The sequence below is a fragment of the Salvelinus fontinalis genome, chromosome 28 (genome assembly GCF_029448725.1).
Source record: "Salvelinus fontinalis isolate EN_2023a chromosome 28, ASM2944872v1, whole genome shotgun sequence".
NCBI lineage: Eukaryota > Metazoa > Chordata > Actinopteri > Salmoniformes > Salmonidae > Salvelinus > Salvelinus fontinalis.
Genome location: NC_074692.1, coordinates 24337596 through 24364901, shown reverse-complemented (window position 1 = coordinate 24364901; position 27306 = coordinate 24337596). Strand labels below are relative to the sequence as shown.

The following is a 27306-nucleotide window of genomic DNA, read 5'->3' as shown; positions in this document are numbered from 1 at the left end:
GATGAAGAGAGGGGATGAAGGAAGAGGGGGAGAGAGGACGACAGAGAGATGACAGGAAAGAGTGGAGGGGTGGAGAGAGAGGCAGAGAAGGGGGAGAGAAGACGACAGAGAGATGACAGGAAAGAGTGGAGGGGTGGAGAGAGAGGCAGAGAAGGGAGAGAGAGGACGACAGAGAGATGACAGGAAAGAGTGGAGGGGTGGAGAGAGAGGCAGAGAAGGGGGAGAGAGGACGACAGAGAGATGACAGGAAGAGTGGAGGGGTGGAGAGAGAGGCAGAGAAGGGGGAGAGAGGGAGTGAGAAGATATGCAGACAAACAGCAAGAAACTGCATTTACTGAAATGTTTATTGTTTTGCGTACCACGTTTGATACAAAGCTGCTGATACTGATACTTTTCATTTATGACTATTAACAGTTGATAGTATACATTAGAATAATCCTATATGTTGTCTGTGTAGAGAAACCATAACTAAGAGGTGGAGGTTGTGGTATTGTAATGTTTGGGAGACTGTGTGTGAGTGTGGGAAGGGCATAGACTGTCTTCCCTATCACTCACCACCTCTTTGCGGGCCACCAGCATCTCGCCTCTATCCCCTACCTCTGAATCTTGACCCTTAATTACGCTCCTGTCCGTGCCCATCTCCCTGCCTCCCTGCCCATAGCCGTTGCCTGGTGGTGTGTTTGGAGCTTGGTAATATTGGGGAGTTTGTACTATAGCACAGGAAGCAGTCCGAGGCAGTGGTGAAACGTGCCCGTGCCACCCGTCTGAGAGAGAACAATATAAAGAGTAAAAATAACCTGGGCGGCTGGCCTGCCACGATGCCACAGTGCCAGGTCAGGAACACACACAGGAAAGAGCCCACTGAGACAGAGGACGGAGGACGGAGGGGAGACTCATTTGATCATGACATGATAACAAACTGGGCTACTGTTATGATCTGCTCCTGTATAATAGGTAGTCATGGGCTGGATTATAGGTAGTCATGTCCTGGATAATAGGTAGTCATGAACTGGATTATAGGTAGTTATGGGCTTTATTATAGGTAGTCATGTCCTGGATAATAGGTAGTCATGGGCTGGATTATAGGTAGTCATGGGCTGGATTATAGGTAGTCATGTACTGGATTATAGGTAGTCATGAGCTGGATTATAGGTAGTCATGGGCTGGATTATAGGTAGTCATGGGCTGGATTATAGGTAGTCATGGGTTGGATTATAGGTAGTCACGGGATAGATTATAGGTAGTTATGTCCTGAATTATAGGTAGACATTTCCTGAATTATAGGTAGTCATGCGCTGGATTATAGGTAGTCGTGGGCTGGATTATAGGTAGTCACGGGCTGGATTATAGGTAGTCACGGGCTGGATTATAGGTAGTCATGTCCTGGATTAAAGGAGGTCATGTCCTGGATTATAGGTAGTCATGGACTGGATTATAGGTAGTCATGTCCTGGAATATAGGTAGTCATGGGCTGTATTATAGGTAGTCATAGGCTGTATTATAGGTAGTCATGGGCTGGATTATAGGTAGGCTTGGGCTGGATTATAGGTAGTCATAGGCTGTATTATAGGTAGTCATGGGCTGGATTATAGGTAGTCATGGGCTGGATTATGGATTTTACTAGAGTTCAGTGAGTTTGAGTTGGCTAAAATATTGTGGGATATTGGCAGCTATTTTTTGGGTCTCCTGGTGTTGGAATGTTTGATGTCTTTGGACCTTTTCTGCATGAGTGTGTTAAAAGTTACCGCCTCACTGATACACCATCCTCATGATCTAACCTGATTTTGTGTGTGTGCGCGCGTGCGTGTGTGTGTCTTCCAGAGTGCAGCTGCAGCTCCCAGTCCCATCCTTGGGAACCTTCCCCCAGGAGAGGGAATGCCAGTGGGACCCGTACCTCCAGGATTCTTCCAGGTACACACACATATACACACACACATACATACAGTATATACAGTTGAAGTCGGAAGTTTACATACACTTAGGTTGGAGTCATTAAAACTCGTTTTTCAACCAGTCCACAAATTTCTTGTTAACAAACTATAGTTTTGACAAGTCGGTTAGGACATCTACTTTGTGCATGACACAAGTAATATTTCCAACAATTGTTTACAGACAGATTATTTAATTTATAATTCACTGTATCACAATTCCAGTGGGTCAGAAGTTTACATACACTAAGTTGAATGTGCCTTTAAACAGCTTGGACAATTCCAGAAAATTATGTCATAGCTTTAGAAGCTTCTGATAGGCTAATTGACATAATTTGAGTCAATTGTAGGTGTACCTGTGGATGTATATCAAGGCCTACCTTCAAACTCAGTGCCTCTTTGCTTGACATCATGGGAAAATCAGAAGAAATCCGCCAAGACCTCAGAATTTTTGTAGACCTCCACAAGTCTGGTTCATCCTTGGGAGCAATTTCCAAACGCATGAAGGTACCACGTTCATCTGTACAAGTAATAGTACGCCAGTATAAACACCATGGGACCACGCAGCCGTCACACCGCTCAGGAAGGAGACGCGTTCTGTCTCCTAGAGATGTACCTACTTTGGTGCGAAAAGTGCAAATCAAGGACCTTGTGAAGATGCTGGAGGAAACAGGTACAAAAGTATCTATATCCACAGTAAAACGAGTCCTATATCGACATAACCTGAAAGGCCTCTCAGCAAGGAAGAAGCCACTGCTCCAAAACCGCCATAAAAAAGCCTGACTACGGTTTGCAACTGCACATGGGGACAAAGATCGTACTTTTTTAAGAAATGTCCTCTGGTTTGATGAAACAAAAATAGAACTGTTTGGCCATAATGACCATCGTTATGTTTGGAGGAAAAAAGGGAGGCTTGCAAGCCGAAGAACACCATCCCAACCGTGAAGCATGGGGTTGGCAGCATCATGTTGTGGGGGTGCTTTGCTGCAGGAGGGACTGGTGCACTTCACAAAATAGATGGCATCATGGGGGAGGAAAATTATGTCGATATTTTGAAGCAATGTCTCAAGACATCAGTCAGGAAGTTAAAGCTTTGTCGCAAATGGGTCTTCCAAATGGACAATGACCCCAAGCATACTTCCAAAGTTGTGGCAAAATGGCTTAAGGACAACAAAGTCAAGGTATTGGCGTGGCCACCACAAAACCTCAATCCTGTAGAAAATTGGTGGGCAGAACTGAAAAAGCGTGTGCGAGCAAGGAGGCCTACAAACCTGGAGGTATACACCATCTCTGTCAGGAGGAATGGGCCAAAATCACCCAACTTATTGTGGGAAGCTTGTGGAAGGCTACCCGAAATGTTTGACCCAAGTTAAACAATTTAAAGGCAATGCTACCAAATACTAATTGAGTGTATATAAACTTCTGACCCACTGGGCATGTGATGAAAGAAATAAAAGCTGAAATAAGTAATTCTCTCTACTATTATTCTGACATTACACATTCTTAAAATAAAGTGGTGATCCTAACTGACCTAAAACAGGGAATTTTTACTAGGATTAAATGTCAGGAATTGTGAAAAACTGAGTATAAATGTATTTGGCTAAGGTGTATTTGAATATATAAAGCAGAAAAGGGGTCTTCCCTGTGCTGTGGCTGAATGGGCTACAGGGAAGTATTTAGTGTGCACACTCAGATTGGTGTGCATCATTGCGGTGGCCATAAAGTTTCTGCCATGTGTGTGAGAGACATAGATAGGTTGGCTATCAGATGAGTAATACAGAGTAAGACCAACAGAACACCCTGTCCTACAGCCAACGAACACACCACACCAGGGAGCTCTCGCTCTCTTTTTCCCTCTCTACTCTCACTGTTGTCAGATGTGTCGTTAATGGCAACCTCTTGTCTTCAGGACATTGGTTTTGAGTGGGAGCAGAACAGCTGGAATCTGTGGAATGGTATGGCTAGAGTAGTTGAGTGGAGAGTTGATATGGACTGCAGAAAAAGGAAAATCTTCTGCTGAATTTAAATGGAGTTAAGTGTGTGCATGTGTGTGTGTGTGTGTGTGCGTGTGCGTGTGTGTGTGTGTGTGTGTGTGTGTGCGTGTGTGTGTGCGTGCGCATGCTGATTGGGTTGGAGAAGGCTACCTGAACTTCATCCTCTTATTGGCAGCCTTACAACAACACTGACATGCTCACAGATGCTAATTCATACATGAACCTGTAGCTAGGAGTTGATTTGATTGTGTGTGTGCATGCCAGTGTGTGTGTTAATGCATGCATGTGCAGAGGTGTGTGTGTCCGTGTGCGTGTTTGTGTGTGTGTCTGTGCTGGTTGGGATGGAGAAGGCTACCTGTATTTCCAAAGTTTACAGTAATATATCCTTCCTTTGCAACCCCAGAGCACTATGAACCTCCTCTCTCAGGCAGTCAGTCAGTCTTTTTACACTACAGGAGTCAGATGGCTGGCAGCAGATTGATTAAATGTCATTAACATTCTAACTCTGACACTAAGATCAATAGCCTTCATTTTTAAGATCAGCTTTTCAGAAAACTCCAACTTGAGTCAAAACACACCCTTGTCCCCCATCCTTCCTGCAAATCAATCATTTTTTTTTTTTATCCATCTTTTAAGATTATTTCTTGTCCCGGCCAATCACGATCCAAGACAGAGGCGGAGGCCTTACTGAATGATCAACAGACAAACAAACTGACCACATTAAAAGTTCTTAATGGCAGACACACACACACACACACACACACACACACACACACACACACACACACACACACACACACACACACACACACACACACACACACACACACACACACACACACACACACACACACACACACACAGACTGCAGTCCATATTGATTCATTAGAAACCAAAAAATATGTTTAAAGTGAGAAGTAGGCATTGGTCTGAAATTCACATGAGCATCAGGTTTTCCCACACACAGCTTTGACCTACTACAGTAGCTATGTCGGTCTATTGTACTTCAAACAATGTGTAGGCAGGTTGCTTAGGATTCAAACCTTCTCAAACATTGTGATTCATATTCTTCGATAAGGTGCTTCCACAATAGTGCAATTTGTTTTGCATACAAGGTAAAGTAATGGATTCTTCACACACTGCTTCACACACTGCATTAAGACATTATCCCAGTCCATTACTTTTTCAAGACTTTTTTTATTATACGAAAGCAAGCTTTACTTTTATACTTAGAAGACCATAAGGCTTGATTGAGTGAGCTGTTTTGTCTTGAGGTACTTTATGTGGTACCTGCCTGTTGTTCTTTGTCGTTTATTTTTTATTTATTTTGCAATATATGTAATTGAGAAAAATATACATTTCATAGTCACGTCCTTTTTGTGGTCAGTAGGTGTGCAACATAACAACATGTGGTGGTGTGTTGGACACTTACTCATATAGTTAGAGAGGTCTATAGAACCTGTCTACATTCCTGATTTCTAGAACCATTAGCTAATCTGTGTAATTTTGACAAACTCTAACCCACTTGTTTTGCAAACATGGTCCTCTTTTATCAATTGCTGTGCATGTCAATGGACAATTCATGACCTCTTTCAAATGAATATGTAGCTTAAAGTTCTGTTTTCTATTTGTATCTATTTTTGCAGTAAAGATGGTGACGCTACAATTAAACACATTTAGGCCTACAATAGAGTACCACAGTATGAGTCAGAATACCCATAAAACCTACCGGTCGAACAGGAAATGGTTGCAATTGTTTTTCCACCATTCATTTTTTAGGGGATTTTAGAAACACTTCAGATAAGGGCTGTGTTTTGTGTAGACTTACCCCGGTGTGACGTTTTGATAACCGTGTAAATCTCTCTAGGACAAGGTGAATTTTATCAATATATTTGCCTGTATTTACCCCATAAAAATTTAACACAAATTAGCTGCTAATGTGGCTATCATAAAGAACTACAAATGCCATGATCTGGACGAGACTGCTGAATCGAGGCAAAGTTAAGAATATCTGGATTAACTATCGAATGTTAGTTACATTTTGTAATGAATAAATTGGCAACATTTCTTTAAATTGACAATTCTATGAATTGTCTTGTGCAAGTTTTAAATTGACACAATACCTGTTAGCAAAGGTGTTCGCTAGCTAGAGATGATGTGTAGGAGCTGGCAGGGATGCCCATCTGAATGCCCATCTGCTAGCCTGCTAGCCGCGGCCCGCTAGCTGTCTAGAGCATATTGGACTGTTAGCTGAAGAGATCCATCGATCAATTTCTTGGGCCACTATACATATTTTGCCAATTGGACTGGACCCCTTTATTACACGGAACCTTACTAATCCATCACGACTGGTCTGCCGACGTAACCGCACGAGGAGGCTCTGCACGAGGAGGCTACAGACTTCTTCCGTCGCGACGTCCCTCTAAGGCCCTTCTGCTAGCTAGCCGTACCCTTATCCTACTCCTCCTCTGTTCCTCTGGTGATGTAGAGGTTAATCCAGGCCCTGCAGTGCCTAGCTCCACTCCTATTCACAAGGTGCTCTCATTTGTTGACTTCTATAACCGTAAAAGCTTGGTTTCATGCATGTTAACATTAGAAGCCTCCTCCCTAAGTTTGTTTTATTCACTGCTTTAGCACACTCTGCCAACCTGGATGTCCTAGCCGTGTCTGAATCCTGGCTTAGGAAGACCACCAAAAACCCTGAAATTTTCATCCCTAACTATAACATTTTCCGACAAGATAGAACTGCCAAAGGGGGCGGAGTTGCAATCTACTGCAGAGTCTGCAGAGTTCTGTCTTACATTCCAGGTCGGTACCCAAACAATTCGAGCTTCTACTTTTAAAAATCCACCTTTCCAGAAACAAGTCTCTCACCGTTTCCGCTTGCTATAGACCACCCTCTGCCCCCAGCTGTGCCCTGGACACCATATGTGAATTGATTGCCCCCCATCTGTCTTCAGAGCTCGTGCTGCTAGGTGACCTAAACTAGGACATTCTTAACACCCCGGGCCATCCTACAATCTAAGCTTGATGCCCTCAATCTCACATAAATTATCAATGAACCTACCATGTACAACCCCAAATCTGTAAACACGGGCACCCTCAGAGATATCATCCTAACCAATTTGCCCTCTAAATACACCTCTGCTGTCTTCAGCCAAGATCTCAGCGATCACTGCCTCATTGCCTGCATCCGTAATGGGTATGGGGTCAAACGACCACCCCTCATCACTGTCAAACGCTCGCTAAAACACTTCAGTGAGCAGGCCTTTATAATCGACCTGGCCCGGGTATCCTGGAAGGATATTGACCTCATCCCGTCAGTAGAGGACGCCTGGTTATTCTTTAAAAGTGCTTTCCTCACCATCTTAAATAAGCATGCCCCATTCAAAAAATGTAGAACCAGGAACAGATATTATAGCCCTTGTTTCACTCCAGACATGACTGCCCTTAACCAGCACAAAAACATCCTGTGGCGTACTGCATTAGCATCGAATAGCCACCGTAATATGCAACTTTTCAGGGAAGTTAGGAACCAATATACACAGGCAGATAGGAAAGCTAAGGCTAGCTTTTTCAAACAGAAATTTGCAGCACAAACTCAAAAAAGTGTTGGGACACTGTAAAGTCCATGGAGAATAAGAGCACTTCCTCCCAGCTGCCCACTGCACTGAGGCTAGGAAACACTGTCACCATCGATAAATCCACGATAATTGAGATTATCAATAAGCATTTTTCTATGGCTGGCCATGCTTTCCACCTGGCTACCCCTACCCCGGTCAACAGCCCCTACCCCCCACAGCAACTCGCCCAAGCCTCCCCCATTTCTCCTTCACCCAAAATCTGGACCCCTACAAATCAGCCGGACAATCTGGACCCTCTCTTTCTACAATTACCTGCCGAAATTGTTGCAACCCCTATTACAAACCTGTTCAACCTCTCTTTCGTGTCGTCTGAGATTCCCAAAGATTGGAAAGCTGCCGCGGTCATCCCCCTATTCAAATGGGGAGACACTATAGACCCAAACTGCTACCGACCTATATCTATCCTTCCTTGCCTTTCTTAAGTCTTCGAAAACCAAGTTAACAAACAGATTACCGACCATTTCGAATCCCACCGTACCTTCTCCGCTATGCAATCTGGTTTCAGAGCTGGTCATGGGTGCACCTCAGCCACGCTCAAGGTCCTAAATGATATCATAAACACCATTGATAAGAGACAATACTGTGCAGTCGTATTCATCGACCTGGCCAAGGCGTTTGACTCTGTCAATCACCACATTCTTATTGGCAGACTCAACAGCCTTGGTTTCTCAAATGACTGCCTCGCCTGGTTCACCAACTACTTTTCTGATAGAGTTCAGTGTGTCAAATCGGAGGGCCTGTCGTCCGGACCTCTAGCAGTCTCTATTGGGGTGCCACAGGGTTCAATTCTCGGGCCGACTCTCTTCTCTGTATACATCAATGATGTCGCTCTTGCTGCTGGTGATTCTCTGATCGACCTCTATGCAGACGACACCATTCTGTATACTTCTGGCCCTTCTTTGGACACTGTGTTAACTAACCTCCAGACGAGCTTCAATGCCATACAACTCTCCTTCCGTGGCCTCCAACTACTCTTAAATGCAAGTAAAACTAAATGCATGCTCTTCAACCGATCGCTGCCTGCACCTGCCCGCCAGTACAGCATCACTACTCTGGACGGTTTTGACTTAGAATATGTGGACAACTACAAATACCTAAGTGTCTGTAAACTCTCCTTCCAGACTCATATTAAGCATCTCCAATCCAAAATTAAATCTAGAATCGGCTTCCTATTTCATAAAAAAGTATCCTTCACTCATGCTGCCAAACATACCCTCGTAAAACGGACTATCCTACCGATCCTCGACGATGTAATTTACAAAATAGCCTGCAACACTCTACTCAACAAATTGGATGCAGTCTGTTACAGTGCCATCCGTTTTGTCACCAAAGCCCCATATACTACCCACCACTGCGACATGTACGCTCTCGTTGGCTGGCCCTCGCTTCATACTCATCGCCAAACCCACTGGCCACAGGTAAAGCCCCGTCTTATCTCAGCTCACTGGTCACCATAGCAGCACCCACCCATAGCACGCGCTCCAGCAGGTATATTTCACTGGTCACCCCCAAAGCCAATTCCTCCTTTGGCCGCCTTTCCTTCCAGTTCTCTGCTGCCAATGTCTGGAACGAACTGAAAAAATCCCTGAAGCTGGAGACTCATATCTCCCTCACTAACTTTAAGCACCAGCTGTCAGAGCAGCTCACAGATCACTGCACCTGTACATAGCCCATCTGTAAATAGCCCATCCAACTACCTCATCCCCATACTGTATTTATTTATTTATTTTGCTCCTTTGAACCCCAGTATCTCTACTTGCACATTCATCTTCTGCACATCTATCACTCCAGTGTTTAATTGCTATATTGTAATTACTTCGCCACTATGGCCTATTTATTGCCTTACCTCCCTTATCTTATCTCATTTGCAAACACTGTATATAGACTTTTTCTACTGTATTATTGACTGTATGTTTGTTTATTCCATGTATAACTCTGTGTTGTTGTATGTTTCGAACTGCTTTGCTTTATCTTGGCCAGGTCACAGTTGTAAATGAGAACTTGTTCTCAACTAGCCTACCTGGTTAAATAAAGGTTAAATAAAAAAATTATGGGAGAACCTTATCTAAGAGTATGAATTACATTGTTTGAGAAGGTTTTGTATTTATTAAGGATTTCTATTTATTAAGGATCCCCATTAGCTGCTTCCTGGGGCCCAATAACATTAAGGCAATTATATACAATTTAAAATAATGTATTTAAAATAAATGAGATTACATTTCATAACACTTTTCACAACACATTAAGTGTGTTCCCTCAGGCCACTACTCTACTACCACATATCTACAATACAAAATCCATGTATGTGTAAGCTTGTGTCTGTACATGTGTGTGTGTGTTGTGTGTGTGTGTGTGTCTCTTCACAATCCTAAGAAACCTGCCTACACCTTGTTTGAAGTACAATAGACAGACCAACATAGCTATATAGTAGCTGTGTGCTGGAAAACGTGAAGTAGACATTGTGCTGCTCAGACCAATGCCAATACTTCTCACTTAAAACAGTTTTTTCTTTCTAATTTCCAGGATTTTTACACCGGAAGGTGATTTTACTAAATTATAATACAACATAACACAGCAATAAAAGTAAATTAGCCTATCACAGAGATAGGGAAAGTCTGACAGGAGAGAGTGAAAGAGAGAGTGAAAGTCTGACAGGAGATCCTCTCAGAGTAGAGATAATGACTTACATTCATGCTCATAGAAATACAACAGGTAGAAGAGATTGGACTTGGTGCTTCAATAGGAATGTTGTCTAGAAAAATGAGAAACATACAGAAAATTGTTTATTTTCCTTGAAACGGGAACAAGAAAGGAATCTGCATATGATAATTTTCAATTGGAATGCAGTACTATTCATTCCACATGTATACTACTACTACATTTCGCACCCTTTTTTCCTGGGCTTCCAGGCATTTACTCATTCATCAACATGGATGTCGGCATGAAGACTGTGTGGCTTGTTGGGCATTTGTGAATCCACTGGTTGGAGAAGCGTGCCAGGGCGGTTGGTAAACATCACAACCTTTCAATTGATTAGGTGGCTCGTAGAGTGAGGAATGAAGTGGGGCAAACTGCTCCATGTTCTGCGCCAGCAGAGGTGCTGCTGCTCCCCCTGACATCATAGTCATCCACCTCGGTGGAAACCACTTGGGACACACAAAGGGGACAGCCCTGGTGTGTCAGATGCGACCGGATTTGGAGGTAGTCACCCGAATGTTCCCTGGGACAACAGTGGTCTACTCTGACATTGCGCAGTGGAGGAGTTGGATGTTCCAGTGGGAGGAGGACATCAACAAGCGCATAGAGATGGCCCGATGCTCTGTCAACCAGCAGGTGTTTGCATTTCTTGCTTATAGGCTCATGCCCACAATCCACCACTCTGCCATTAAGCACTGTGTCCCTGGGCACTACCGTAGGGATGGCGTGCATCTCACGGATGAGGGCAACAACCTCTTCCTTTAGAGTCTGAGAGCTGGTCTCTCCTCCGTCCTAGCAAGATTCACGCAGATTCACGCACACCACCACACTCACTGCCACTTGCCTGCCACTCCACAAACCCAAAGGCTCTTTTAAGAGCCACCTAATAAATGAAAATAAGCGTGTGTGTGTTGGGAAGGGGCTGTCATAACTATAAACTAAATAATGGTCAAAATGTATCCTCCGGGAGGCGAGCCCACTATCTTCAGATCCACAGGCGGTACATCTCTAACCATTACACTAGGAACCCTGTTCTTAAAACATTGACTTTGACAGACCATTTAAATGGACAGTCTGGAAGCGTTTGTTCCAAAATGATTTTTTTCATTCACTCAGTACTGATTGAAGGTTTATTTCTCTTGCTTGGTTAAAATACAATAGTCTAAAATGGTTGATTTGTAAAAAACAGACTCATTTAATCAGGTAGCTAGCCAAGTTAGCAAGCATGTCATTTTCTTTTGACTACGCACAGCGGGTCGCACAACTTGAATCAAATAACGTTTTATTTGTCACATGCGCCAAATATAACAGGTGTAGACCTTAGTGAAATGCTTACTTACAAGCCCTTAACCAACAACGCAGTTTTAAGAAAATACCTAAAAAAAAGTAAGAAATAAAAGTAACAAATAATTAAAGAGCAGCAGTAAGATAACAATAGCGAGGCTATATACAAGGGTACCGGTACAGAGTCAATGTGCGCGGGCACCGGTTAGTCGAGGTAATTGAGGTAATATGTACGTGTAGGTAGAGTTATTAAAGTGACTATGCATAGAAAATAACAGAGAGTAGCAGCAGTATGGGGGGTGGGCAATGCAAATAGTCTGGGTAGCCATTTGATTAGGTGTTCAGGAGTCTTTTGGCTTGGGGCTAGAAGCTGTTTAGAGGCCTCATGGACCTAGACTTGGCCCTCCAGTACCGCGTACCGTGTGGTAGCAGAGAGAACAGTCTATGACTAGGATGGCTGGAGTCTTTGACAGTTTTTGGGCCTTCGTCTGATACCGCCTGATATAGAGGTCCTGGATGGCAGGAAGCTTGGCCCGGTGATGTACTGGGCCGTACGCACAACCCTCTGTAGTGCCTTGCGGTCAGAGGCCGAGCAGTTGCCATACCAGGCAGTGATGCAACCAGTCAGGATGCTGTCGATGGTGCAACTGTAGAACCTTTTGAGGATCTGAGGACTTATGCCAAATCTTTTCAGTCTCCTGGTGGGGAATTGGTTTTGTCGTGCTCTCTTCACGACTGTCTTGGTGTGCTTGGACCGTGTTAGTTTGTTGGTGATGTGGACGCCAAGAAACTTGAAGCTTTCAACCTGCTCCACTACAGCTCCGGCGATGAGAATGGGGGCGTGCTCAGTCCTCCTTTTCCTGTAGTCCACACTCATCTCCTTGGTCTTGATCACATTGAGGGAGAGTTTGTTGTCCTCCTCCCCATAGGCTGTCTTGTCGGTATCAGGCCTACCACTGTTGTGTCATCGGCAAACTTAATGATGGTGTTCTAGTCGTGCCTGGCCGTGCAGTCATGAGTGAACAGGGAGTACAGGAGGGGACTGAGCATGCACCCCTGAGGGCCCCTGTGTTGAGGATCAGCGTGGCGGATGTGTTGTTACCTACCCTTACCACCTGGGGGTGGCCCATCAGGAAGTCCGGGATCCAGTTGCAGAGGGAGGTGTTTTGTCCCAGGGTCCTTAGCTTAGTGATGAGCTTTGAGGGTACACCATAGTACCCTTTGTACACCGGGCTATGGTCCATCATGTCATTGGGCAAAAGTGAGGAGGGAAGGCAGATAAAGTGTTTTAATCAAAATCAATCACTTTTGCATGTGAAAACACAGAATCCTACTCATTGCTACAAATGCTTAATTACATCAGTTTTGTTTTGAGCCGATGAAGTCGTCGGAAAGAGCTGGGCACCTGGCTCACGCCCGGGAGACAGCGGTTCCAATACAATCAACTTTCAGCAAGTGTAAAACACACCTACACGGGCGCCCGGGCGAGAATAATTGTATCTCATCAATGATTCTGATGATGTTTTACCTGGGTGCACCTGACTACTTTTTACTTGTGAATGTTGACTTCAGATTTTCTGGGACCACTGAAAAGTAACTTCACACTGTGTTAATCAGTCAGCACAAATGTGGATTATAATAATGACGAAGGCAGGAGAGGGAGCTGGAATTTATTCGATGCTGTCAAGTCTGGTAAATTGTCTGATTCTGGCTTTTGCACACTTGCAGTGCACAATTGAACTGAGGCTCTGTTTACATGTGTGTTTGGGGTTCAACCATTGACTATATGCGGTTTATAATTAGTTTACTGTTCTTAACAAAGCATTTTTCCCCCTCGGCTATGGTTGGTGTTGTGGTCTTCGTTGTTCTTAGCCGAGGAAATGTAGCGTAGCTAACAGCAGTGTTTGTCCTGTTTGGGGTCAACCATTGACTATGCGGTTCATAACTAGTTTCCCAAAGTTTGGTAGTTTTAAATTTAAAGTAACTAACGTTAGCTACTGTAGCCAGCTATGTTTAGTCTAAGAAAGTGTTATATATTGTGATGCATGAACTGGTCAATCGCGTAGCTAATGTTAGTCTTACGTTGGCCAACATTACCTAGCTAACGCTAACTGGCTAACATAGCAGCCAAGGATGTTCGCTATTTTATTTGTTCACATTTGTTTGTGCTCTGATGACACGCAAGTGTCTAGGTCATTTTATATTTTTATGGGCTGAAATAAAGGTGTTAAACATGAGACCATTTGCTTTTGAAACATAATAGTGCATGATCATCTCTGTTTTGTAATTAGTCAATGACCATTTCATTTGGATCCAAATTTAGTCAATTACCATTTCATTTGGATCCAAATTTAGTCAATTACCATTTAATTTGGATCCAAACGGAGAGGAAAGCATGTGGCAGAGGAGCGAGATGTCAACTAATGGATAGACCAACATTACTCCCTAGAGGTGTGTTATGGTCTTGCTCCCTAGAGGTGTGTTATGTACTGCTCCCTAGAGGTGTGTTTTGGTACTGCTCCCTAGAGTTGTGTTATGGTCTTGCTCCCTAGAGGTGTGTTATGTACTGCTCCTTAGAGGTGTGTTATGGTACTGCTCCCTAGAGGTGTGTTATGGTACTGCTCCCTAGAGGTGTGTTGTGTACTGCTCCCTAGAGGTGTGTTATGTACTGCTCCCTAGAGGTGTGTTATGGTACTGCTCCCTAGAGGTGTGTTATGGTACTGCTCCCTAGAGGTGTGTTATGGTACTGCTCCCTAGAGGTGTGTTATGGTACTGCTCCCTAGAGGTGTGTTATGGTACTGCTCCCTAGAGGTGTGTTATCGTACTGCTCCCTAGATGTGCGTTATGTACTGCTCCCTAGAGGTGTGTTATGGTACTGCTCCCTAGAGGTGTGTTATGGTACTGCTCCCTAGAGGTGTGTTATGGTACTGCTCCCTAGAGGTGTGTTTTGGTACTGCTCCCTAGAGGTGTGTTATGGTACTGCTCCCTAGATGTGCGTTATGTACTGCTCCCTAGAGGTGAGTTATGGTACTGCTCCCTAGAGGTGTGTTATGGTACTGCTCCCTAGAGGTGTGTTTTGGTACTGCTCCCTAGAGGTGTGTTATGGTACTGCTCCCTAGAGGTGTGTTATGGTACTGCTCCCTAGAGGTGTGTTATGGTACTGCTCCCTAGAGGTGTGTTATGGTACTGCTCCCTAGAGGTGTGTTATGAGACTGCTCCCTAGCTCACATCATTGGCTGGATTTGGGTTAGTTTGAATTGAACCCAACATTTATGCGACCGTTAATTGTGTGTGGTGTGGACATTGGATAGCAGACACACACAATAGCAAAATTATATTCCACACACAGTTCACACACATTTTAGTCCTACAGGAAACACACTGATAGTTTCAAACATATACATGTAGTTAGTCGTGGAAGTTGTGGAAGTGACCAGGGTCGTGCACAGAGCTTTGGACAGAGATGAAAGAGAGTTAGTTAAAAGCCTGTCTTTGCTAGAACCACTACCGGGGTGGGCTATATCAGCTGATTATTTCGAATGTAGGTTATGAATCAGCTAGTTAGCAAGGCTAATCTGTTAAAACAAGCAAATTAGTGTTTACTTGATTTGAATTTGTTCTGCTGCTGACAAACAGTCAAACTGCAGATGCCCCCTTCCCTGTCCCTGACCGTCAGATATCACATGCTAGGAGCAACAAAGTAGCCAGTAGGTAGCTTGTGCATGCAGGATGAGCGCAGTAGCTTATGGGCACCGCTGCACTTGCGGGGGCAGATCGGGTCGGAGGATGGTATTTTTAAAAGATTCCTTAGAACATTATGAGAAATGTTCTAGTTTGATGGGCAAGTCGTTACATCTAAAGTTGCAATAGAGAAAGAGACTAATAATAAAATAAAAAGTAATCAGTACAAAAGGGCATTTGCACGCCTTTTTTCATAGGCGGGCAAAGGATAGGTGCTCCAGCACGCCTAGGGTCCTATCTGTGCAGGTGCCTGGTCATGATGACTGACTGTCATACTAATATCGCTAGTATTCATCATCATATACTTTATATTTTTCCAACGGTCTATCTCTCTCCCTAACTCTACCTTCCTCTATCCCAACTCTCTCCGTGTGTGTGCGTGTGTGCGTGTGCGTGTGTGTGCGTGCGTGTGTGTACCTTCACAGTCGTTCATGTCGCCTCGTTACCCTGGTGGGCCCAGACCTCCTCTCAGAATACCCAATCAGGTAAGATCACTAACGCCCTCCTCAGGTTGCAATAGGAAATGTATTCTAATGTTCCATTGTATAAGACTTATTTATATCCTGACCTGTCCTCCTTTTAATTTCACTTATATCTGCTTCTCTTTATACCTTACTTGACCACATTATCTTGTCTTGTCTTACCCTCTTCGACTGTGTTTTGGCATGATTGTGTGTATAGCTCCTCATATTTAGTATATGTCAGTGATGATATGTGATATTCTGTGATGATCATGATGATGATTTTGGCACAGGCAATGGGAGTCCCTGGTAACCAGCCTATGCTACCCAGCGGAATGGACCCCACGAGACAACAAGGTGGGTCTCACACATACACACCACAGACTCTTACACACACACACAGGCTAAGGGCTGATGGCTCTCTATTTTTTCAGGGCATCCAAATATGGGGGGGCCCATGCAGCGAATGACTCCCCCCAGAGGGATGGTCTCTCTTGGGCCACAGGTATGTGATTGAATGAAATCTCCAGGTACAAGTATGCATAACTTTAAACTCCTTCTGTCACATTTGAGTTTGTTTGTAGGTGGGCGAATATATTTGTATTTATGTGTTTATATACAATATGTACATGTGTGGTAGTATACTATGGTAGTATTTCTACTCTCCACCTGTGGAAACCTGTTTGATGTATGTGTACATTACATTGTGGTAATTTGGCCTTGGTATTCTCTCTTCCAGAACTACGGTGGAGGGATGAGACCACCTCTCAATGCACTGGTTGGCCCTGGAATGCCTGGCATGAACATGTGAGCACTCTGTCATCAACACACACACGCATGCACCAGACCTGGGTTCAAATACAGTGCAAACATACAGTACATACACACACTTCAAACATAAGCACGCACGCGCAGACACACACACACATAGCAGTGGCGTACCGCAGTTTTGCGAGTATTATAGCTAATTTCACATGCTATTCAACACCTTTTACCATGAGGCTGAGAGAAAATGTTCCAGCAATATTATACATACAGTGCCTTCAGAAAGTGTTCATACCCCTTGACTTGTTCCACATTTTGTTGTGTTACAGCCTGAATTCAAAATATCTCTCACCCATCTACACACAATACCGCATAATGACAAAGTGAAAACATGTTTTTAGAAATGTTTGCAAATGTATTGAAAATGAAATACAGAAATATCTTATTTACCTAAGTATTTACACCCCTTAGTAAATTCATGTTAGAATCACCTTTGGCAGTGATTACAGCTGTGAGTCTTTCTGGATAAGTCTCTAAGAGCTTTGCACACCTGGATTGTACAATATTTTTAAATTATTATTTTTAAATTCTTCAAGCTCTGACATGTTGGTTGTTGATCATTGCACACAGCCATTTTCAAGTCTTGCCTTAGTTTTTCAAGCAGATTTAAGTCAAAACTGTAACTAAGCCACTCATGAACATTCAATGTCATCTTGGTAAGCAACTCGTGTATACACTGAGTGTACAAAACATTAAGAACACCTTCCTAATATTGAGTCCATGTTGAGCCCATGATCACTCCAATGCTTCCCACCGTTGAGTCAAGTTGACTGAATGTCCTTTGGGTGGTGGACATTATTGATACACACAGGAAACTGTTGAGCGTGAAAAACCCAGCAGCGTTACAGTTCTTGACACAAATCGGTGCACCTGGCACTTTTTACCATACCCCATTCAGAGGTGTTGGGTTAAATGCGGAAGACACATTTCAGTTGAATGCATTCAGTTGTACAACTGACTACGTATCCCCCTTTCCCTTTCCTTTCCATTCAAAGGCACTTCAATATTTTGTCTTGCCCATTTACCCTCTGAATGGCACGCATGCACAAGCCATGTCTCAATTGCCTAAACGCTTAAAAATCCTTCTTTAACCTGTCTCTTCATCTACACTGATTAAAGTGGATTAACAAGTGACATCAATAAGGGATCATAGCTTTCATCTGGATTCGCCTGGTCAGTCTATGTCATGGAAAGAGCAAGTGTTCTTAATGTTTTGTACACTCACTTTATTTGGCCTTGTGTTTTAGGTTATTGTCCTGCTGAAAGGTTAATTTGCCTCCCAGTGTCTGTTAGAAAGCAGACTGAACCAGGTTTTCATTTAGGATTTTTCCTGTGCTTAGCTCTATTTTGTTTCTTTTTATCCTAAAAAGCTCCCTAGTCTTTGCCGACGACGAGCATACCCATAACATGATGCATCCATCACCATGTTTGAAAATATGAAGTGGTACTCAGTGATGTGTTGGATTTGCCCCAAACATAAGGCTTTGTATTCAGGACATAAAGTTATTTCTTCTGCAATTTTGTGGCGAGTTTTACTTTAGTGTGTTATTGCAAACAGGATGCATGTTTTTGAATATTTGTATTCTGTACAGGCTTCCTTCTTTTCACTCTGTCATTTAGGTTACTATTGTGGAGTAACTATAAGGTTGTTGATCCATCCTCAGTTTTCTCCGATCACATCCATTAAACACTGTACCTGTTTTAAAGTCACCATTTGCCTCGTTGTGAAATCCCTGAGCTGTTTCCTTCCTCTCCGGCAACTGAGTTAGGAAGGATGACTGTATTTTTGTAGTGACTGGGTGTATTGATACACCATCCAAAGTGTAATTATTAACTTCACCATGCTCAAAGGGATATTCAATGTCTGCTGCTTTTTTTTTTACACATCTACCAATAGGTGTCCTTCTTTGCAAGGCATTGGAGAAACTCCCTTGTCTTTGTGGTTGAATCTGTGTTTGAAATTCACTGCTCGACTAAGGGACCTTACAGATAATTGTATGTGTGGGGTGCAGATATGTTAAACACTGTTAAACACTATTATTGCACACAGAGTGAGTCCATGCATCTTATTATGTGACTTGTTAGGCACGTTTACTCCTGAACTTATTTAGACTTGCCATAACAAAGGGGTTGACTACTTACTGGCTCAAGACATTTCAGCTTTTCATTTTTCAAAAAACATAATTCCACTTTGACATTATGGGGTATTGTGTGTAGGCCAGTGACACAAAATCTCAATTTAAACCATTTTAAATTCAGGCTGTAACTCAACAAATTGTGGAAAAATTCGAAGTGTGTGAATACTTTCTGAAGGTACTGTATTGCCATGGGGCGGAGAGAGAAATATGCAGTTTTATAGCTGATATCCTGCTATTCTACATATTTTGCCATGACGCTGAGATTTTTTTTTGCAGTTTTACCGCTATTCTTCTGTCATTCTAAACATTTTTGCCATGGCTTATGACATGTTAAAAAACGTGTGTGTGTGTGTGTGTGTGTGTGTGTGTGTGTGTGTGTGTGTGTGTGTGTGTGTGTGTGTGTGTGTGTGTGTGTGTGTGTGTGTGTGTGTTCTAGGGGCCCTGGTGGGGGTAGACCTTGGCCAAATCCTCCAAACGCCAACTCGGTGAGTACAGAAAAACACTTTAACACAACCACCAAGACAGATACTTAAATAAACCACAATTACAATAAATGGACATACATTTATCACAGAGATAAAGATACATTTTCTCCTCTCTCTCCTCCCCACCCTCTCTCTGTCTATAGATCCCATACTCCTCTGCGTCTCCAGGGAGTTATGTGGTATGTGACTAGAAGTTGGTTCTCTGTATTTGCCTGTTAGTTAAAGGGCAGTATAGGGAGTATTGTGTTTATAGCTATTAAGAGCATTGTATTGTTGGTGTGTTGTAGCTTTGATGTATCAGAGGCATTCTTCTCCCCATTATCAACTCTCATTTTAGGGTCCACCAGGAGGAGGAGGGCCACCTGGTACTCCAATAATGCCCAGCCCAGCAGGTAGTGTGTGTGGGTGTGGGTGTTTGAGTCTTGTGAGTTGCTGACCGGGAGGACAGTGTAAGGGGAACGAAATTGATGTCCTGTTGATATCTACGATTTAGACAGAGCTAAGTCATATTTACTAACCTAAGGCATCATTGGATCTTCTTGTAATTGAATCTTTGCCATGCGTAGGCTTATGGTACCTGGCGTCCCTAGGCCTAGATCTGAGTGAGGCACAATGGATGTGTGTGTGGGGTTACAAGGACAGGGATACATTCCCAATGTTACAAACGGACTTAAGCCATTTGGTCTGAAACTATTTAGCATATTTATATCTGGCCTAAGGTGTGATGTAATGCTTTACCTGAAGTCAGTTGCCAATTTGGCCAGTAGTATATTAAAGTTTCTACATTTGAGTCATTTATCAGATGCTCATATCCAGATCAACTTAAAGTTAGTGCATTAATCTTAAGGTGGGACAACCACATATCACAGTCATAGTAAGTCAATTTTTCCTCAATAAAGTAGCTTTTCTAGTGATTACTTAACCTGAAGTTGACTAATGTGTGTTTGTGTAGTAAACTGTATGTATTGGTTCTTGTGTTTTTTGAGCGGTTATTATTGCACCAATGGGTCTGTTTACCATTGTTTCCTGTCAGACTCAACTAACTCTGGTGACAACATGTACACCCTGATCAACACAGTCCCTCCTGGTGGAAACAGACCAAATGTAAGACAACTCATTCATTATTATCTGTGTGTGTGTGTGGCATGCATGCGTATTTCTGTGTGTGTATTGAACTGTGTATAACTGTGTGCTTGTGTTTGTTCCTCAGTTCCCAATGGGTCCAGGTGCAGACGGTCCAATGGGAGGAATGGCAGGAATGGAGCCACATCACATGAACGGGTCGCTAGGTAACACTTACAAACATACACACGCACGTACGCTTTGAGCTTGTTCTTAACTCACTACACGAGTCTTGTGAAGAGCACGTTTGTGTTTGCTGGACTGTATAGTAGTAATGTCCTTCAAAAAATGTTCAGGTGGTGAGGGTAGGTAACAACATCTCCACCCCGCTGATCCTCAACACTGGGGCCCCACAAGGGTGCGTTCTGAGCCCTCTCCTGTACTCCCTGTTCACCCACGACTGTGTGGCCATGCACGCCTCCAACTCAATCATCAAGTTTGCGGACGACACTACAGTGGTAGGCTTGATTACCAACAACAACGAGACGGCCTACAGGGAGAGGAGGTGAGGGCCCTCGGAGTGTGGTGTCAGGAAAATAACCTCACACTCAACGTCAACAAAACAAAGGAGATGATTGTGGACTTCTAGGGAAACAGCAGAGGGAGCACCCCTCTATCCACATCGACGGGACAGTAGTGGAGAGGGTAGTAAGTTTTAAGTTCCTCGGCATACACATCACGGACAAACTGAATTGGTCCACCCACACAGACAGCGTTGTGAAGAGTGGAGAGGGTAGTAAGTTTTAAGTTCCTCGGCGTACACATCACGGACAAACTGAATTTGTCCAGCCACACAGACAGCATTGTGAAGAAGGCGCAGCAGCGCCTCTTCAACCTCAGGAGGCTGAAGAAATTCGGCTTGTCACCAAAAGCACTCACAAACTTCTACAGATGCAGAATCGAGAGCATCCTGTCGGGCTGTATCACCGCCTGGTACGGCAACTGCTCCGCTCACAACCGTAAGGCTCTCCAGAGGGTAGTGAGGTCTGCACAACGCATCACCGGGGGCAAACTACCTGCCCTCCAGGACACCTACACCACCCGATGTCACAGGAAGGCCATAAAAATCATCAAGGACAACAACCACCCAAGCCACTGCCTGTTCACCCCGCTATCATCCAGAAGGCGAGGTCAGTACAGGTGCATCAAAGCAGGGACCGAGAGACTGAAAAACAGCTTCTATCTCAAGGCCATCAGACTGTTAAACAGCCACCACTAACATCGAGTGGCTGCTGCCAACATACTGACTCAACTCCAGCCACTTTAATAATGGGAATTGATGGAAATGTATGTAAAAAAGTATCACTAGCCACTTTAAACAATGCCACTTAATATAATGTTTACATACCCTACATTACTCATCTCATATGTATATGTATATACTGTACTCTATATCATCTACTGCATCTTGCCATCTTTATGTAATATATGTATCACTAGCCACTTTAAACTATGCCACTTTATGTTTATATACCCTACATTACTCATCTCATATGTATATACTGTACTCTATACCATCTACTGCATCTTGCCTATGCCGTTCTGTACCATCACTCATTCATATATCTTTATGTACATATTCTTTATCCCTTTACACTTGTGTGTATAAGGTAGTAGTTGTGGAATTGTTAGGTTAGATTATTCATTGGTTATTACTGCATTGTCGGAACTAGAAGCACAAGCATTTCGCTACACTCGCATTAACCACTGCTAACCATGTGTATGTGACAAATAAAATTTGATTTGATTTGACCTTCTCTCTATCAAACACCCAGGGTCTGGAGACATGGACAGCCTCCCCAAGGTAAGAGAAGACTCCAACCCAACCCAAACCATCAGTCACCAGCGTCACACATATCTGTCAATCAATTCTCAGACAGAATTAAGTGTTTCACAACACGTTGTAGTGATTAGCCTGTATTTGTATGTGGTTGAAATATTGGTACTACCGTTAATGGATCATCTGCCCTATATAGTATAGTATGGTATGTATAGATATTTGATAGATGATATTTCTGTGTTTTATGGTTGGTCTTGATTAGAACTCACCTGGTAACCTGAGTCTGAGTAACCAGCCGGGGACCCCCAGAGAGGATGGAGAGATGGGTGGCAACTTCCTCAACCCCTTTCAGAACGAGAGCGTGAGTTCATACCCACAACCTCAATGACACGTGTTATTGGTAGAATATCTGTACGTAGAAGACTGTTTTGTACAGTATAACTCTGACTGATTAACTGTGAGGTTATTCAAAGTGCCATAATCACATTCAATTAGGACTATTGGTACATTTTCTAGCAGTAGGCCTAAAGATTCAAATTTTTGACCAACTGTCACTAAAGCCTACTGTTAGGTTCTAAATAACAGGGTAAAAACTGATGGACAACTATAAAAGCTCCAACCACATTTATTCACCCAAAGGGTCGGACAGCTGAACTGACAAAGACATGTTTCCACTAGCACAAATATATAGACCCCAATTTGGGTGAATCAAATCAAATTTATTTATAAAGCCCTTCTTACATCAGCTGATATCTCAAAATGCTGTACAGAAACCCAGCCTAAAACCCCAAACAGCAAGCAATGCAGGTGTAGAAGCACGGTGGCTAGGAAAAACTCCCTAGAAAGTATCCTCCTTCCATCTAAACATGACATCTTTATTGCTAGGCAAAACTTTAGTGATATCTGTTCTTCCACCTCATCTCTTCACTCCTCCTCATAGGATCCCTGATGTCTAACAATAACATGTTCTGACAGAATGTAAATGTTCTACATTCCTCTCTCTCCCTCAGTGACATAAGGATATTTCATATTTTCAAAGTTTAGAAGTCAGAACCCATCACTACTAATTATATATTGTTAGTGTATGGTGTTGATAATAATGATGGCCTAAACACTGAAATTCTCCAATACATACCAACACAATGTTTCACCAACCACCTCAGGTATGTGTAGGGGCATTTCAGTGTGTGTGCTCTATTTGTTCACACTGGTGGCAGGCAGCAATATCGATCATTCGGTATGATATTGTTATCCTTTGATATCGATATGAGCAAGGCATCCTGTGATATCGGTTTATCCTTGCTGTTAACCTACACTAATATGTAAAAGATTATACATACTACTCATGCAGGCACAACCCTCTCACCGACTCGCAACTGAGCATATTTAACTACCTGCTGATGGGCCATCAACAGGATCTCCCATTTTATTTAAAATGGTTGGGTAGGTTAGTCCCCGAGAGCATTCACACCTGGTTCAATGGCCAATCATCAAGCAGTTGCCTGAACTTTACAAACCGTGGAAGTGAAGTTGATACATTATGTGCGTTTGGCTTCATAGGGGTATTGATGTGCGTTTGGCGGCAGTTAGCCTAGCGGTTAGAACGTTGGACCATTAACCGAAAGGTTGTTTGTTCAAATCCCAGCGCCAATAAGGTGAGAAATGTGTCAATGTGCCCTTGAGCAAGGCACTTAACCCTACATTTAAAAAAATGTTTTTTATTGAACCTTTATTTGACTAGGCAAGTCGGTTAATAACAAATTCTTATTTACAATGAAAGCCTAGGAACAGTGGGTTAACTGCCTTGTTCAGGGGCACTCAGGGAGAGTTGAGATATGCAAAAAAAACATTTCCAATTCAAAAATGCATATTACATTTCACATGTGTGAAATATGACAAATATAAGAACCCACTAAATGATTATGTATTGATAATATTTCCATAAACCCCTCTGTGTCTCTCTGTTTCTCTCTGCAGTATTCTCCAAACATGACCATGAGTGTGTGAAGGCTCCACCAGCTGGTCAGTTAGTGGTGTGGATTGGTGGAACGCACAGAGACAGGATGTGATGTCATCTAAGCTCAGTGGCTCTTCCTCTCTGTGACATCTCTCCAGGACAGTGGACCCAGGCCTCATTCTCCCCTTGGCCTCTCTCTATCTGTGTTTGGCCTCTTCTTCTTTTCTGTTTCCTCCCCATTTTACATTTGTGACCTGCTTTGTTCATCAACACCTATCATCAGAGACTGTATAAAGGAACTGAAATAAAACATCTCTGAATATTTATAAATGTATGTCACTGCACACTCTCAGTTGTGCTAAGTCTGTTAACACAGAAATATGTACCATGCTCCACCATCTTGTGGAAAAGAAACTGAAAACCCAAGTGTAAAGAAATTTGAGAGGATAGCTTTCTGGCCTGTCTCCCCACCTGCAGTTGTTATGTCTTGAGATATGATGGACATGATGGAAACCACAGTCTATGATTTGGATGAATTATATTGAGATGTCAACTTCATTCTCATTGGATACACACCAACCTGGGATAAAGCCTATGTGGGACTGGAACTGGGCGACAGCTTCAGTGATTTGAGATCGTGGTCCCACAGTGAACATTCACCAAGAGCTCTTATTTTATTTTCAACTCCATACACTTGGATTTGATGTGCTATGTTGACTGCACAGAGAGAGAGAGACAATTGTGAATTAGATATGAGACATAAATGCGGATATCATTTTTGTATCTATGTCTTGACCAGGAACATCAACACATACAAAACAGAGATTCACCAATCTAACGATTACACATCTGACATGAAGAGAACAGAGAGAATTCAAGTGGTTGGTTTTCTGCCTTTTCAAAATGATGCAATCTGTTATGATTGTTCAATTAATGCAAAACTGTAGATTTTTTTAACACCTGCCTTGAGGAGATAAGAGCATGGATAAAGCAAAACCTCCTTCAAGTGAACAGCAGCAAAACCGAGGCTCTACTTGTTGGCACCCCCCCACCAGGTCCAGCACTCACTAAAAACACACCTGACCTTTGCAGGACAGAACATCCCTCTCTCCCCCTTAATTTACAATCTGGGTGTAAAGCTTGATTCCTCCCAGACCTTTGACAGCCAGATCAAACAACTTTGTAAAGCCAAGCGTCATTCTATCACCTCAAGAAATTGCCAAACTCTCACCCTCACTCAGACTAACGCAGAGAAGCTCACCCATGCCTTTATCTCCTCAAGGCTGGACTACTGCAACACACTTCATCGGGATCCCTGGCAGGAGTCACCCGAGACTCCAATATACCCAGAACAACGCTGCCATGATCCTGATGAGAGTGCGGAAACACCATCCCATCACCCCCATCCTGGCATCTCTGCACTGGCTCCCCATCTCATCCCGGTTTGAATTCAAAACCCTCCTGCTTATCTCAAATAACTACTCTCCTTCCATAACCCCACCCGCAGGTCAAGCGATAGCCTGCTCCTCCACGCCCCCAGGACCAAGCTCCGCTCCATGGGGATCAGGCTTTTAGTTTGACCGCCCCCCAGACTCTGGAATGCCCTCCATGACCACCTGAAGGCACCACAGACTCTGGGCTCCTTTAAAACGGGCCTAAAGACCTTTCTCTGTAGGAAGGCTTTCTGTTGATAGCTGTGTTCCTTGGTGTCCTTGTCCCTTGTAGCATTATCTGGGTTCATTGTGTCAGTTGCCCTGTCTTGTGTCAATTAGTTTCTTTTAAATTGTATGCACTTTGAGATTATTCTGTATAATGAAAAGCGCTTTACAAATATCAAAAAATATTTTGATTGAATGAAAAAAGGAAGACAAAAACTGCAGCAATGGTTGACAATGGTTGTAGAGGGTTTGTGTGAAGGTATTCTTAAAGGTCCAATGCAGTCATTTTTATCTCAATATCAAATCATTTCTGGGTAACAATTAAGTACCTTACTTCAATATTTAACCATTTAAATGGTCAAAAATAAAAATCTAGTTTGACTGCACAGAGCCTTTAAAAACACGGAGTTAAATCATTCTCTTAATTTATTATTGTCATCCGGACAAACTGTGATCTTAATGTATTTTGGAGAGTTTGTGTGGAGGTGAAATACTGTAGGTGTATTTCGTATTGTTTTAAACCTAATCCTTAGTCCATGTTAGATTATTACGATATTATTTAGAGGTGGATTTTACTACTCCCTCCCATACGTATACCTGTAAAGCTCACAAATCTATCTCCTCTATGTTTTATGTATATTATCTTACAAATGGACAGAAAGAGAGAAAGAGAGAGGGGGATGGTGAACTAGAGGACACCAGTACAGAGCCTTTTGTTTTCATGTTAGTTCAAAGTCACAAATGTAAATACTGAAAGATGCATTTGTAAATTTGAACATTCTACATGTTTTATTCCAAATTTTGGTTATGTTTGTTTCCATTTGTGACGTGTTAATTTTCTTTCTTTTTTTAAATCTTGTGTTGTGTTTTGTAAATACATAGAAATAGAAGTACTACATGGGTTTTGAATATGCTGGTATAAAGCTGATCTTCTCTCATTCAAAATGTTGATTCCTTGTCTGTATGTGTACTGTATGTGTTTGTGTAGGCTATGCCCACTGGGCACACCACATAATTTCAATGTGGAAATTTGGGTAATATTTGGTTGACATTGATCAGTGAGATTTCAACCTTTAATCACCCACTCAAAAAGAGAGAAGTTTGTTGAATTTACCAATGTGCTATCACTATGATCTTAATCATCTAAAACACAACCAAATTACAATGGGAAAACAATGTCAGATTTGTGGTTTAGTTGTCATCTAAATGTGTTATTACTGCGCTTTCAAGAATTTAAAAGCACAACAAAGTTGAAATGGGAATACTACACTGAACAAAAGTATAAATGCAACATGTAAAGTTTTGGTCCCATTTTTCATGAGCTGAAATAAAAGATCAAAATGCTTATTTCTTTCAAATGTTGTGCACAATTTTGTTTACATACCTGTTAGTTAGCATTTCTCCTTTGCCAAGATAATCCGTCCACCTGACAGGTGTGGCATATCAAGAAGCTGATTAAACAGCATGATCATTACACAGGTGCACCTTGTGCTGGGGACAATAGGCCACTAAAATGGTCAGTTTTGTCACACAACAATGCCACAGATGCTTCAAGTGCTGACTGCAGGAGTGTCCACCAGAGCTGTTGCCAG

General features: G+C 42.8%; 1 protein-coding gene across 2 annotated transcripts in view; it reads left to right on the top strand.

The window, feature by feature from the left end:
• Positions 1–27072, top strand: part of LOC129826475 (single-stranded DNA-binding protein 2) — a 128257-nt gene extending 101185 nt beyond the window's left edge. For both annotated transcript variants that reach the window (XM_055887242.1, XM_055887244.1), the window contains exons 5-17: positions 1822–1911; positions 15714–15773; positions 16043–16106; positions 16184–16254; positions 16489–16556; positions 19149–19197; positions 19341–19376; positions 19535–19589; positions 20231–20301; positions 20408–20486; positions 22095–22123; positions 22362–22460; positions 24077–27072. In XM_055887242.1, coding sequence (XP_055743217.1) covers positions 1822–1911; positions 15714–15773; positions 16043–16106; positions 16184–16254; positions 16489–16556; positions 19149–19197; positions 19341–19376; positions 19535–19589; positions 20231–20301; positions 20408–20486; positions 22095–22123; positions 22362–22460; positions 24077–24106 — 801 coding nt within the window. In that variant the 3' untranslated portion in view covers positions 24107–27072. The remainder of the gene's footprint in view (positions 1–1821; positions 1912–15713; positions 15774–16042; positions 16107–16183; positions 16255–16488; positions 16557–19148; positions 19198–19340; positions 19377–19534; positions 19590–20230; positions 20302–20407; positions 20487–22094; positions 22124–22361; positions 22461–24076) is intronic.
• Positions 27073–27306: the final 234 nt, after the last annotated feature.